The 15,319-nt window shown below is 49.0% G+C and overlaps 1 protein-coding gene across 1 annotated transcript in view; it reads left to right on the top strand.

Moving 5' to 3' along the window:
• TBCEL (tubulin folding cofactor E like) overlaps positions 1-14,124 on the top strand; it is a 17,671-nt gene extending 3,547 nt beyond the window's left edge. The window contains exons 3-8 of the mRNA XM_008636910.2: positions 69-208; positions 2,152-2,333; positions 3,301-3,557; positions 5,136-5,262; positions 5,767-5,883; positions 9,872-14,124. Coding sequence (XP_008635132.1) covers positions 69-208; positions 2,152-2,333; positions 3,301-3,557; positions 5,136-5,262; positions 5,767-5,883; positions 9,872-10,190 — 1,142 coding nt within the window. The 3' untranslated portion in view covers positions 10,191-14,124. The remainder of the gene's footprint in view (positions 1-68; positions 209-2,151; positions 2,334-3,300; positions 3,558-5,135; positions 5,263-5,766; positions 5,884-9,871) is intronic.
• The last annotated feature ends 1,195 nt before the right edge of the window (positions 14,125-15,319 follow it).

The raw sequence follows: 15,319 nt of genomic DNA, 5'->3' as shown, positions 1-15,319 counted from the left end.
TTGGGGCTGGGTTCTGTAACTCCAAGGCAATGCTGAGCAGAGGCAGCTTCTGTTTTTCCCTGTGCCAGACCGCCTGAACCTGCCGAGTGTGCTGGTGCTCAACAGCTGTGGCATCACCTGTGCCGGGGACGAGAACGAGATTGCCGCTTTCTGCGCCCACGTCTTTGAGCTCGACCTCTCTGACAACAAGCTGGAAGACTGGCACGAGGTAAAATGGTGATGGGCACCTTTCTGGGTACCTCTCACAGCTATTACTGACTGCAAATGTTGCATTGTTGAGGGTTTCATTTTTGTGGCTTCTTTCTCATCTCTGAAGGTGATGTTTATTTACTTCAACAGCAACTGAGCAATACATGTGGTGAAATTAATCCAGTGTGGCACTCCACTCCATGTACTTTGTGACTTACAGTCTTGGCCTGTGGGTGAAAAATCTGTATTTTTGTTTTATATCATCATGCAAAGCACTGGAACTGGCATTACTAACATCAAGAAGTTAATGAGCAGTTTAATTTTTAACAGAGTGGCAGTTGATTCCCAGCTTTGTCCCTGTGATGGTGGGCAAGGTATTTATTCCCTCTCCACATTCGTTGCCTTATCTGCAGAACAGATTTAATAATATTTGCCACAAAGGGTATTTCTGCAGCCTCATTAATTAATGCTAAATGCTGTTGTAAAATCCTTTGAAGTGCTTGGATGAAATAATGCTCAATAAATGCAATGTAACAGGAGTGAAACAGTCTCAATCCATTCAAGTGTCATTAAGTTCCTCACTGGATTATGCTCTCCTTTTATATTAGTGTTTATTGTTAGAAATACGTGGAAAAAATAGGATCTCTTGGGGTTTTGTGCCATCAGATTCTCATGTCTTTAAGCAGGGAGTGAATGCAGAGTTTGCAGTGTCCCAGCTCAGTGGGGCTGACCTCAGCTCTGGTCATTCACTGGTCACTCATGAGCTGCACATTTCACACCCCGCTCTGCGTTCAGTCTCTTTAGGCTGCCCTGGAACTGAAAGGTTTCTGTGTGTGCTGGTCCCTTCCTCTGAGACCGGATTAAGTTTTCACAGCCCATCCACACTAGATGAATATCTCCCCACTCCTAAAACCTGCCCCTGCTGGGGATTCCAGAACCCTGGGTAGCCTGTTCCCATGCTTAGCTAATAGCCTCATAGGCTAAACTGTGTCATTTAAGTCTCCTGTGCTGCAATTTCAGCCAATTTCTGCCTGCCCTGTTCTCAGCAGGCAGGAGGAGCATCATCACTGCTCCTTATACAACAGCTTTTTATACCCACTAAGGAGAACTTTAATGCCTCCTTTCCTTGTTTTAATATAATACTGAAAAAATACCCTTCTTCCAATCGTTCATCAAAAGCCATTTTTTTCTAAATCCTGTGTTTTTGCTGGACTGATGTCATCCAGTTTGCCTGCTTAATTCTTGAGGTGTAGCACCCAAACCGTGACATCACCTGAGACGAGGCGTGAAGCGAGGCAGACACATTACCTCGTGTTTGCCACACTTGAATTCAACCTCTGCAGGAGACAATCACCCTTTGCCAACAGCTGGGCCATTTATTGACCTCTGTGTGCCATGGTCTGCCCCATCTCTGCCCACCCCAAAGCTCTGTAGAGTGGAAATCTCCAGCCAGGTGTTCTCTGACTCGGAATTATTTTCCACTGATGTTGGAACGTGCTTCCCACTCAGTTTCCCAGTCAAGGAGGGAATTAGGGATTGGCTGAGCTCTGTGGGGAGCAGTGGGAAGCTGGACAAGGGCTCAGTGTTGGCCATGGAGGCAGGAGAGGTGTTCATGGCCCCCCATGAGCGAGGTCTGGCTCCTGGAACGTGCTGCTGCTCAGCCTTGGGGTTGAGGTGGTTTTTATGACCTGTCCCAAGGGTCTGCCTTTCTCTTATCAAGCTGCTCCTAGAGCGTAATTAAATGAACTCTTGAGGAGAATGAGCAATTCACCAATCCATCTAGATCAGGAATGGCTGGAGAATGAATTCCAGGTAGATATCCCTGTGTTTTTCCCATATTATTTCTTTGTGCTGATTCCACAGGGCCCCTTTTAGGAGGTGGGGTGTTAATGCCAGAGCTCCGATTACTGCCTGATACACATTTCTTTCTTTCTGTTTGTTTTTCCTTCCCTCCCCACTTAGGTCAGTAAAATTGTGTCCAACGTCCCCCACTTGGAGTTTCTAAACCTGAGTTCCAACCCTCTCAGTTTGTCCGTTTTAGAGAGAAGTTGCGCTGGGTCTTTCGCTGGCGTCCGCAAACTTGTGCTCAACAACAGCAAAGCTTCCTGGGAAACTGTGCACACCATCCTGCAGGAGTTACCAGAGTAAGCCTGGGAAGCTGGGGGTTTGCTGCACTCAGGTCAAGGCTGGGTTATGGAATCGTGTGGTGAGGGATGAGTGGGGCTGGGAGGATGCAAACGTCAGTAAAGAAAAAGGGATTTTTTTCCTTTGGGAGTTTGGGAACTGGCTAGGTGAGTGCTTTGCATTGTCTTTAAACCAAACTTGGGTGGTGCTGCAAAGCCCAGGGCTTCTCCTCCTCCAGACCTAAATACCAGAGATGGATAATGACCCCAAAAATGTAGGAGGGTCACACTTCCCTCTGAGTCACTGTGCAATGAATGGTGCAGGGCACACCTGTTAAATGGGATGTGACTCTGAGGGTCTGGCCACTTGTCAGGGAATATTTCATCCTGCTTTTCTCTGCAAAGGTGTTGATTTCTGTGGTTTGGCCATGGGCCACCTTGGCATTCTGCTCCCATGGATGTCCTCAGTGGCTTCATTTTGGTGACAGATCCCTCTTTGTGTGGCTTTGTAAGCAGAGATGGTGACAACAGAATGTCCAGTGTAGCCAACCTACCCTTCTCTGGGGTTGGGAAAGTTCAGTTGCCTGAAAAATTAGTGGGACCTGTTCTTTCTTTAATGGGATCTCTTCTTTCTTTAATGGGAATCTTTGGCAGTGATGTGGGGGAAAAAATCATTGTCAGTGTTGTATCAAAACCCCATTTTAATTTAAGCTGAGAGCACTGGGACCAGCTCCCAGTCACTGCTGGGTTGGTGGCACAAATGTGGAAGACAGCCCCAACCAGTCTGTTACGCAATACTGGGAGAGACTCAGGGAACACTTAAAAGGTTTTGTTTAATCTCTGAATTGGATGGGAGCAGAGATGTAGTTGAAACACTCCATGGGGAGTGCTCTAAGGTCTTCTCTACACCAAGGTTTTCAGAGCTGTTACAGAAAGTTGTGGTAAAATCCCATAAAATTGATGACATGATCCTTCTTGCCCTGTGCAGCTTGGAGGAGCTCTTCCTGTGCCTTAACGACTATGAAACAGTGTCTTGTTCTCCAGTTTGCTGTCAGTCTCTCAAGCTACTCCACATAACTGACAATAATCTTCAAGACTGGACTGAAATTCGAAAGCTGGGAATTATGTTTCCATCACTGGACACACTCATCCTGGCTAACAACAACCTCACGACCATTGAAGAATCAGAAGATTCCCTGGCAAGGCTCTTCCCCAACCTAAGATCCATCAACTTGCACAAGTCAGGTGAGAGTCTGGAAGCAGGGATGGGTTTTGTTGGTTGATCAGTCTCTCCTCCTGTATAGATGACAAGAAATGAACTTGCTCATCTGTGGGGTTTTCCTGCTGCCTTGGGTAGTCAGTCATTATCAAAAGATGAGTCAGAGCAGCGTGGACCAGTTAATCAAAATGAGCTGGAAAGGTTTTTTATGTTGGTGGTTTCCCTCTGTTTCCCATCCCTGCCTCAGGTACTCCTGGCTGGAGAAGGATAAATAAATGTCTGGCAGTGAAGGGGATGAAAAAATGCCATTTTCCCTTTATTCCCTGTTTTATCTCAGGTAAAATGAGGGCGTGTGCAGGTATGCAGCGTGGATCAAGCATCCCCCAGCAGCAGTAGAAGCTGTCTGTCAGCCGTGCTCAGGCACTACAACCTCACAAGTGATGCTGGAAGCTGCTTTTACACTCCAGCCCCAGAGAATTTTCAGCCAACGCTCCAGAGAGAGAATGAGCAGTTGGAATATTGGGAAGAGCACCCTGTGCTGGGAGAGAAGGAGCTGCAGGGCAGCTCGTGGGGGCTGTGACGTGCTTGTGTATGACACATACACCAGAAATTCATCTGCAGGAGCGCTTCATGCACCAGCAGCTTTTGTTCTTTACAGCTTTATATGCTGTGCAAGTGCTGCTTAAGTGTCAGGCAGGTAGAAGGGACTTTATTAACATGCCCTACAATATAAGCATCAAGGAATCCCTGTAACAAAAGCTTAACTAGGGGAGGAAAAGCCTGTTAAGCTGCATTTGAAAGCTTTCAAGTGCTCCTGTGGTAAGTAGTTTTGCAGTTCCGTTGCCAGGTGCTTAAGCACTCCAGGCTCTGTGTTGCATTTTGATATTTTGGGAGCTGAAAGTCAAACAGGAATCCCAAGGAGCTTGTTAAAACTTTTTGGGGGTTTTAGGGAAAGCTGCTGCACTCTGAAGTTCTGTCAGGTGAAGACTCCAAGATGAGTTGTGTTGATCTCACCACACAATCAGGGCTCTGCTGGTGCTCAATCCTCAGCTTTGCTTTATTTTGTCCTCCCTGCTTGCTTTGTTATCCCAAATGTCAAGTCTTGAGGGGGCTGAAAACGAGTTAAAACCTTTTTCATTAAATGGCTGGATGGCTTCTGGGACTGTTTCACCGTCGGGTTGTGAGCAGAAATGGGACCCAAGGTGGTCATGTGTGTGAGGTAAAGCTGTTTGATGGCTGCTTAGTGATGCCTGGAATGAAAGAAGTGCTGGTGACTTTAACACTCTGAAGGCAGCATCCCTTAATAGGCACAACATCACGGATGCTGGTCAGTCCCTAGCAGAGAGGCCAAAGGCTGGGTGCTCCATAAAAAAGCCATGGAGAGCATCCTTCCAGACTTGGAAAACAGCACAAGAGAATTTCAGCTCCTCTGTCTCGTAAGCAAATGTAGCTTTTTTAGCAGCACATCGTGAGCAAAAAGCCAACTTCTCAAAGGAACAGCAGTGACACTCTCCTGTCACATATGTTCTTTGGCTGTGACTTATTATCTTGGATCCATGATGTGTTTTCTGTGTTTGTTAACACAAGTCTTTCCTTCTGAGCAGGTCTGCATTGCTGGGAAGACATTGACAAGTTAAATTCTTTCCCCAAACTCGAGGAAGTGAAATTGCTGGGAATTCCTCTGCTGCAGTCCTACACCACCGAGGAACGCAGGAAGCTGCTAATAGCCAGGTCTGTTGGTTTGTTCTCCTCAGCAGACACATGACAAGGCAAGGAAGGGGTGGGAGCAGGTAATCAGAGGAAGAGGCTGACAGGAGATGAAGTTCTGTGTGAATGCAGAAAGACTGGAGCTTGATTTGTTGGGTGGGAGCAGCTCGTCAGAGGAAGAGGTTGGTAGGAAATGAAGTTCTGTGTGAATGCAGCAAGATTTGAGCTTGTTTTGTGGAAAAGTCAGAGTAGTGGAAATGTTAAATCTGACTGCTCTGCTTCTCAAGGAATTTTGCGAGTCTCCCACAAGCCTGTGCACATGTGGTGAAATGAAAATGCTTAATTTTGAATGTGCTTGAGACATTACATGGAACTTTCCTGCTCTCTCAAAGGGACCGAGGCCTGAGCTTCCTTGGCAGGAATTCTCATGGTGTTAAAGTTGGGGCACTTTTGGTGTGACTGGCTTGTTGATGAGCCTGTCTGGGCTCCCCTCCTGGGCTGACTGTGGCTCTTGGTGTGTGCCTGCAGGTTGCCATCCATCACCAAGCTCAACGGCAGCATCGTGGCCGACGGGGAGCGGGAGGACTCGGAGCGGTTCTTCATCCGCTATTACATGGAGTTCCCTGAGGAGGAGGTCCCTTTCAGGTAGGAATTCTCTGTCCTGCAGTGGAGAGCAGGGACAGAAGGGTGGTGACTGAACAGGAGATGGGAAATATGTGCCAGCTGTTCCATGAAAGAAACCGTCCCTCACCTTCCTCTGGCCTTGGCTCCCTCCATCTGTTTGAGCTGAAGTTGTTATATTATTGGTGTCTGATGATTTGTAGGGTCACTCCCAAGTCAGATTTGATCTTGAAAGTGCCTGTGTCAAGTGCCATTAAACAACAGGACTGTTCAGTTCATGACCTTCATTGTTTCCTGGCCTCTCCCACGGCTCCCTTCATAACCCACCTGTGTGCCCAAAGCCAGGACACATCGTGCTCTCTGCTGCCAGGCCAGGGCAGCTAATCCTCTGCACCATCTGGTGTGTGCAATGTGGCTGGCAGTGGGAAGCTGTCCCCTCACTTTCAGGCCTACAAATCACAAGTCTGATGGGTTTTCTTTGCCAAAAGTGTCCATCCAATGATCTGTTCATCTTGGTAAACTAATGAACTCAGACAGATGCTGTTCAGTCTGTATCTTTTCTGTGCCAGCATCCACTTACCGCTTCTACTGGGCTGAGGAGGGATCATGGAGCATCGGGTCACTGCCTGTACCTGCCCTCTGCCCTAAAACCCTCATGTGCTTTTGGACAGCAAAGCTTTATTGTCCTTTTTTTACAGAAAAGGGGTAGGACAGGAGTGTGTGTGTGACTCTGAGGGCACAGTCAGGGGTGGGGACACACTGAAGGTCACAGGTATGGCCTGGTATGGATGACAGAGGTACAAATGGAATCTGGTCAGTGTTTTCCTTGGCTTAACTCTCAGCTAAAATTGTTTTTCTAAAGCACTGGATATGTGACTTGCCAATCCAGTAAGGGGGTGGGAAGGCTGGAATGGGCAATGAGGGCATGGCATTTTGTGTGAGTATTAATAGGGTCAGTGATTATAATATTTGTTAAAGGCATGCTGGGGTCAGTTCAGAGGCAGAGGGCACTCATGTAGTCAGGGAGACAAGACAGCTGGTCCTTTTTCTGAGGACAAGTCCTGGCTTGTAATTTTAGAGGGCCTTGAAGCGTAAAAATTGAAGGAAATATTGGAAGGGATAACAGCAGAGGCAGAGAATGCAGGAGAGAGGAAGGGGAGACAGGGACTGTGAGCTCATGGTGCTGCTCCCAAAAGGGATTGATTTCCATAACACTTCCTATTTCTTGTGTTTGGTGGTGACAGAATGTCCATGATCCATATATTGCTGGGAAGGACACAGTGGGGTACAGCTTGAGGCACTCATGATGCCTAGGACATGGGTTTTGGGAACAGGCTGTGTGTTACACATCACCACAGACCACTGGGATCAGTTTCCAGCTGGGATCTCACGTAAAAGATTACTGACATCTCACCCATTCAAGAAAACCAGGCTGGTTTTGGCCAACACGCCAGCTTTATGCTAGAAAAATTACCTCCCCCTCGGATTTCTTAGCCTTTAAACACTGGTACTGCCTTTTTCATGGTCAATGGCCTCTTTGTCCGAATCCCTTCATCTGTGCAGCATTTCCAGGAGACTTCTGCAGCTACCAGAGAGGGTTTTTCTGTCCTGGAGGGGCTGGGTGCCACTGCAGACTCCTTTCTAGTGAGGCTGCAGATGGCTGAGTGTCCCTAGTGCTGGGTTTGAGTTCCTGGACCCACAAGCAGCAGCCCTTGTTGGAAGGGAGACCTGGCATTCCTTGCAGGGGGATTTTGTGTCTGTTTGTTCCTAAAACTTCCCCTTCCTTGCTCCCAAATCCGGTGTGGTGGCTCCAAAGGTGGTTTCTAATTAGAAACTTATCAGGACACACATATTGTGGCTGGGGTCTGACATCTGCATTGCAGTGCTGCCTGGAGCAGAGGGAGCACAACCTGAGCACAGAAAACTTCCCAGTGGGAGCAGCCCCTCTCCAGACTGCCAAGGTGCAGCCTGTGATAAGCTCTGTCACCAGAACCCCTCTGCTTGTCTGCAGCTGGAAGGGATCAGGCAGGCAGGGAAGTGGAAGGAACAATTTATCTCTCTGGATGTCGTGGTTAAAGGGAGCGCCGGGTGTACAATCCAATATTGGCTGTCTTGTGGAGTGACGTCCTCGTGTCTGGGGGGTTTTAATGAGCCCTCTGCCTGTCTGCTCCACTGTTTATCTGCAGAGCATCACAGACACTTCCAGCCAGGCTCAGGTCTTCAGCAGCCTCAGCGTCTGCCAGGCTGCAAGGGGTGATTAGAAAAGTCCCCAGGGTGCCTGTTATTGGGGTCCAAAACGAACCATGTGTGCCTTGGTCCTGACTGATTTGAGGGCAGCCAGTCACTCCCACTCCCCATTTTCTTTGCAGCTCACATACAAGGAGCAGGCTGCAAAGCTCGTTCTGCCTTTCCTCAACACAAGGAAATTTCAGAGAGCCTTGCCTGACCTTCCATGTATTTACAGCACATATTTGGATAATCTCGACTCTCTCACAGTGGTTCTCTCTCTCAGCTTGTTTGAAATTTGTCCCCCTCTTTATCCTCTCCCCACCATCAGCCCAGTTCACCCTTCGTGCATGAATCATGACAGTAATTGTGGCTGGTACAGAAGTTGTTGCTGGTCTGCAGCAGCAGAGATGCTGACAATTAAAGGGATGTCCCAAAGGGGACTGAGGGTTTGGAGCAGCAAGAGGTGGGCTCCTCTCTCCCTCTTTGCCGTCGGATGTTGCTGCTGGCAAATCCTTCCAGAGAAAGAGAAACCCTCCCCACTGGTGCCACGTTGGCTGGCACTTGCTCTGCCTGCAGGTGGGTTAGATGTGGGGAGAGTGTTGTTTTCTCTCAGCACTAATGGCTTTCCCAGATAAATGGGGCTGATCTACCACCCCAGTGCCTGTGAGAGCAGGGCACCGTCTCGCCTTTGGACGCTCTGGTTGTGTCCGTGGGACTGGGGAAACCCTAGTGCCTTGTGGTCCTTACCTCAGTGCCCAGCAGACAGAGGGGCTGCTGTTCTCCAGGAACATTCCTGCAGGACTCCCTGGGGTCACCCAGCCTGCCAGATCCCATCGCAGCTCGGCGGGGGCTGGGACACCGCGCCGATCGCATTCGGCTCCTCTGGGGATTGGGAACACAAAGCGCTTTCTGTGCAGGGGCTCTGAAACGTTACCTGTAGATCCAGCCTGGCCCGATGGCAGCAGGAGCAGGGGGCGGGGGTGACACAGACTTTCCGTAGCGGGGGCCTTGCGAAGGACACTCAGAGAACTTGGCTGCAAAGACAAGGTGACAGTGGAGTGTGCGCCTCTTGCTAGGAAAATTCCCATCTTGTTTTAGAGCAGGTGTGAGGGATCAGCTGGCAAGAAGTGCCCTGTTTGTTATCAGCTCTCAAACTGTGCAACAGCTCACCTTGCTTCGGCGATCTCAGTGATCGTGTGCTCAGAGGAGTGTAACATTTGGGACCTAGATGGCCTCTTGGAAAACAGCAGAAATGTCTGATAATCAGTCGTGAAGCCACACATACTGGGAATCTAAACTGAGGGCTGTGTCCTTTTTGCGAGCCCTGGCTTGGTTCTGGCACTCCTCCGTGAGTTCTGGCACTCCTCCTTGGTTCTGGCACTCCTCACTGGAGCAGGAGGCATAGAGTTGTGAGCGCAGCATCCTCTCTTTCTTCCAAATCCCACTGCAGCCACAGCTGGGATTTCTGAAATTGTAGGAGCCCAAACTGTGCTGTTCAGTTTTGTCAGGAAGTTGTTTTGAGCCCAGTCAGCTTCAACATCTCAGGCTGGTGGTAACTTCACCTTCCTCAGCAAAATACTCGTCCCTAGTGGGACACTGAGCTCGTGTCAGTGCCACGATGCAGCCTGGGGACTGTGGGCCAAACTGACTGGAGTGCTTGGGCTTTCTGGGGCTTCAGGCCATCAGCTGGAATCAGGACGGATGTCGTGTCATGTGAGGAGCACTGAGACCTGGGAAATGTGCATTGGCTGCACCATAACTCTGGCCTTGTTGAATTTTCCAGGTATCACGAGCTGGTCACCAAGTACGGGAAGCTGGAGCCCTTGGCAGTGGTGGATCTGCGGCCTCAGAGCAGCGCCAAGGTGGAGGTTCACTTCCAGGACAAGGTGGAGGAGATGTCCATCCGCCTCGATCAGACTGTGGCAGAGCTGAAGAAGCACTTAAAAACTGTGGTGCAGCTGTCAACAAGCAACATGCTGCTCTTCTACTTGGACCAGGAAGCTCCTTTTGGTCCGGAGGAGATGAAATACAGTTCGCGGGCGCTGCATTCCTACGGCATCCGGGATGGAGATAAAATTTACGTGGAGCCCAGAATGAAATAGCCTTTTTGCCCACACCCACACACCCCCACACACCCACACACATGCATTGAGGAGTTTTTGCAAGGTTTTTATTTTGGTTGGTTGGTTGAGGTTTGGTTGTGTTTCTGTAGCAGGTGATTTCTTAGCCCGGAGGAAGTGCCCTGATCTGAGAACCATGCCCACCATCCACTGCAGGTGACCTTGAGGTGACAGTTGACTTCAGGACATGTGTTTCAGTGTGGGCAATACCTTGATGTTTCCTTTGATGCTCCGGTATACTCGTGATTTGGCATGAATGGTCAGTTGTTCAAGCTAAACAATGCCAGGGTCCATAAGGGAGGAGACAGCTCGGTGCCGAATTTGACCTGCTGTTTTCTTTTCCTAAATTTTTTGGTGTTTTGCTCCACCAGAGCTCCCTTTGGCCTCGCTATCCAACTGTGGCTCGAGCTTGCTGTAGTATTTTCTTGCAGCTTGGTGCTGTCTCAACCTTTTGTTGTGCTCGAGTTCACAGGAAAGATCTCCATCAGTATTCTGCTTGATTCAGAGCTCAGGTACTTTAGTGCATCCACTTCACCCCGCTGGTTTGGTTTCTGTGAGTGCACAAAATGGGGGAAAGATAAAGAACTTCCTAGGAAGAAGCTTTCTTTTCAAAGCACACGTTCTATATCCACCTGGTTTTGGGCAGAAAAAAGAGGTTTTGGTTGCTGTACCCATCTCACATGGTGTCTGCAGCCTGTGGGGATAAAAGGTGTGTTGGAAAGTGAATTTTGGGATGTGGTGGATGAGCGCTGCATTGGAAGGGCTTTCAGAGAAACAGATCAACGAGGGTTGAAGAGCTGCTTCCCCCGTTGGCCGTCATCCATCCTGATGCTGAAGAGCTCCCCCCTGCACTTCACCTTGTACCAGTGGGTGCTGCAAGTGGGATGGCTAAAATTCCTCTCCTGGCAGAGAGGAAGAGTCAAGTTGAAGTTTGTGTTTGTTGCTGTTGCACCAGTTCAAACCTAGCACTTTCCCCGGGGCCCCTGGCCGGGGTCCCTGCGTAGGGTCCGAACTCGGAGGATGTGTTGGCTCGGATCAGCCTCTGGAAGTGGAGGAGCAAAGACGCTGGACTTACGTTTGGGTGTTAAGCAGGTTTCACTCTCTCTCTTGGCTTCCCCACGCTCCCCTCGTAGGCATCGTGTGCTGCTGCTTCTCGTAGTCCGTGTTTTCTACTGCAGAGCAGAGGCCCCTGCCTGCTCCGTGAAATCCTCCTTCCTTTCTCTCTCTCTCTCGTTTCGCTTTCCTGTGTCTTCCCTGCTCCAAGTTCAAGACTTTCCCGATTTCCTGGTTCCAAGCAGCTGCACACCAGTTTTTGGAGCTGTGCAGCGAGGGCTCTAGTTACACATGAACTCCTGACCTTCATTTTGAAATGCTCCCTTTATCCCCACGTGCACTTTCTTTCCCAGGATGCTTTTGCCCGCATCACCGAGCTCCTTTGGTATTCTTGGAGTTGTGTAATTTCTCTTCACATTTTACGTGGATTGTGGGGTGGGATCAGTGGGGAGGGCATGAAGTATTATTATCTCATAGTCTTCAGGTTTAGGATGTGGGGATTATTCAAAGGGGATTAGTTCCTTATCCAAAGCAAGAGTTAAAATGGGAGGATTTAAAACAAGTTACTAATTTGTGCCTCATCCCCCTGCCAAAAATAGCAATTTCTTGGCCCCGTTGAGATGAGCAATAGGGAAGGGAGCGAGATTTTCCATAGGTAGCATAGATTTTCCATAGATCCGTGGTACCTGTAAACTAAACAGCAGGGAGACAGTGGCAGTGTAACAGAAAATGATGCTTTTATAAGCTAGAGCTTTACTGAAGATGTATTTTCCATTTGGGCAGCGAAAATAATTTGCTGCCTGATAGCAGAACCCTTAAGCCAACACTTCTGTATGATATATACATACCTACCAGTAGGAAAAGTTGTGGTTAATAAGATATTTTGTTATAAAGCAAAGTTTTATGAAGATATGGTTGTTTAATATTAGAAGCCTATTTCAGCCCTTGACCTCCAGTGTAAGTAGGTTATCCCAGAGTGGCTGCAGAGTCCGAGGCAAGCGACCTGTGGGATGCAAAATATCTCTGACCTAATTCTCCAGAGCAGTAATTGCCTCTGTGGGTGTATTTATGGCATTGTACCTGCTATTAATGAGATGCTGTAACTCTTGACCAACTTCCTCAGCACAATTAAGTGTCTGCGTTTCAGAGAAGGGAATAAACAAAGTCCATTAAAGGGTGGAATGGGATGATAAAGAAGATCCAAGTATGTGCTTTTAAGTTTGTTTGCCCACTAAAAATTGGAGGGATCGGTGCTGTCACCGGCTCAGAACTGGCAGTAAATCCTGATTTTATTTGTGGCAGACCTGGTGGGAACTGGAAGAAGGAAAAAGAGAACATAGAAGGTTAACAAGTGCTGGAGGTTTGGTGCTGACACCCAAAACTGCTCCTCTGGTCTGTTCAGGTCAGGATGTGAAATCACCACTCTGCTGCTTCTTCAGGGGAAGGTTTTTCTCAAGGCATTCACCTTGGGTGCAGGCAGTGGAGCACTCATGGGATGGTAGAACCCAAAAATCTTGGTTGGCTTCCCAAGGAGAAGGACTCAGCCCCAAAACCCAGAGTGAGTTTATGTGTGCAGCTGATCAGCTGTGTAAAGTGGGACCAAATGGCACACAGCAATGTGGCAAAGTACCCCAGATCACTTTCCCTTCACGATACCTGGTGAGGAGGGGTCTTGTGTGTGCTCCACCCAAGAGGGGACCAGGTCTTGGGGAGAGAGGAGAAGGTTCTGAGTGGGAGAGGGAGTTTGGGTGCTGAGTGAGGGTGCAGAGGTGGCAGGGGGTTTGATTTAAACCGCTGCTGTGTTGGGAGGGGCCATGTCCAGGCATTGCCAGCGTGTACCCGCTTCAGCTAAAGGTGCCTGCGTCTGCCACATCCCCTTGAGAAAACAAAACAGATTTGCAAGCTTCCCTGGCTTTGGTGTCCTTCTGTCCGAGGGCTACTTTTGTCGAGAGCTGTTTTGTTGTTCCTGCTAGTTCACGCATAAAAGTCTGCCACGGGCAGCCTGTGCAGCGGGCAGAGCACCTGCTCCACGAGGACTTGGGTGCCAGCTATAAACCAAAGTGTCACACAGCTCCGTGTGCCGAGTCAGACGCTGTGCTGTTGTGGTTTTGGGTAGGTTCCTGTTGAATATCCGTGGTTTTGGCCAGATGTTCCGGGCGGATCGCGTAACGAGCGGTGTTATGGATATGCACAGGGTGCTGGCTGGCCTCTGCTCCCTGGCTGGGATTTGTAACCCTGTTTTTTGGGAGCTGCAGGCGTGCTGGTGGCAGGTGTGACCCGTGGTGACTCGGAGGAAGTGCTGCTGGGGCCAGGCTCTCCCTGTGCCCGCGCCTCCTCGGGTCTGCGGTCTGACGGAGGCGCCGCGGTGGCTCTGCCTCCTCGCTTGTCAGTGAGATTCTGTGGGTTCTGTGCATGTGCAAGATTGGAGAATGCAAACGAGGCACTGAAAGCAGCCCAGAGGCTAAAATTTGTATTCCTGGCAGCTGTGCCTGCCTCGTTTGGATGTGGCACTTTTGTAGGCAGTAGAGAGACGCCTTCCCCAGAGCAACGTTAGAGGGGCTTCAGCCATCTCGGGCCTTTGCCTCTGTGATTGCTTTTCTGCAGTTCCTGGAAAGTTCAAATATAATTTAAACATGAAGATCTATCTTGCTCCCTATTAGTGTTGCATTCATATGTAATTTCAAAGAAAAACAACTGTACGTCCATCTGGTTTTTTATCCTGGTTTCTCTCACGGGGGATACACGTCCCGCTCCCACGATTTGCCTTTGGTTTGCTCGCAGACTTAGCGGTGGAATTCAGGCCAAAATAGGTCATTGGTTTGGATCAGTTCAATAAACTTACGTAAGTTTTTACACAAAAAAACCCCAGTGTCCTGAGCTTTGCACTTTGGTGTCCCCTGAAGCAAAAATGTTTCCTGCTGTCGCCCCAAAGGTGTGAGTGAAAACTGCCAGGATTTTTTTGTGTTGTCTGTCCATGAGCTTGGGCACAGCCACCTCACCTGTGCAAGGTGCCACCTGTCAAAAGGAGAAGTCACAGAGCTGAAGGCCTATTCCTCTCCTGGGCTGTATTTCCCCATGACTGGGACTCATCCCCACTTGCAGGTGAGGAATAAAGCTCGAGCTCGCTCTCTCTCCTCATTGGGACTGGCCTTGGGGTTAAAACAAATTTCAGCCTCATGGCCTGCACCAAACAACCCTGGGGGAGGCAGGAGGAGGCAGGAGGAGGGAGATGCCCCTCTGGATGGGAAACATCTCCTGGGTAAATCCATTGCCAGGGCATCTCCCATGGGCTGTGCCAGGTCCTTGAGATGGGAACGAGACAGGACTGCCTGTGGCTGCTGTGCCAAGGACACCCAGCCACAGAAGCCCTTGTGGCATCTTTGAGTGCTTGTTTTTCCTTCAGGTCAGGCATGGGAGGAAGTTTTCTCCTAGAACAAATTAAAAAAAAAAAAAAAAAAAAAGAAGTGTTTGGTTGTTGGGCTCCAATGTGTTCAGCACTGCATGATGGGAACATCCCCTGCCAGAAGAAGATAGGCTGGAAGACAAAGTCTTCCCCAAAGAGCTGGTGAAACCTAATCAAACTTCATCAGTGTACACTCGCCGAGGACAAACAGGACCAGAATATTAAACTGACAAAGGAGCAGAGGGAAACCTATTTTCACCAGTTTTCTCTGTGCTACAAAACAGAATGAGGAGAGTCAATTGATTTTCCTGGAGCTGGTCGTGTTTAAAATGTATGGGAGGGAAGGGAAGAGCCGGGGTGCGGGCTGGAAGTAATCTGCCCCTGGAATATCAGTCAGTGCTGATATCCCCCTGCCCTCCTAAAATAGCTGTTGGCTTAGAAAAGGGTAAAAAATGAATTTAAAAAATTTAAAATAAATTTTTAAAAATTTAAGAATAAATTTTAAAATGAAAGATTCCTGCTTGGAGGATGGAGGGAAAGCAAATTCCGGGATTTGCTGTGGAGGCAGCGAGCTGCCTGGTGCCCGTATGTGCTAAAAGAGACTGCTGAGGTAAGAGACAGCTTTTTGGGGGAAACTTGCTGAACACACTGCCAG

This window comes from Corvus brachyrhynchos, unplaced genomic scaffold, assembly GCF_000691975.1.
Source record: "Corvus brachyrhynchos isolate BGI_N302 unplaced genomic scaffold, ASM69197v1 scaffold46, whole genome shotgun sequence".
Taxonomy (NCBI): domain Eukaryota; kingdom Metazoa; phylum Chordata; class Aves; order Passeriformes; family Corvidae; genus Corvus; species Corvus brachyrhynchos.
Note: the sequence above shows the minus strand (reverse complement) of the source record. Positions and strands in the feature narration are given on the sequence as shown.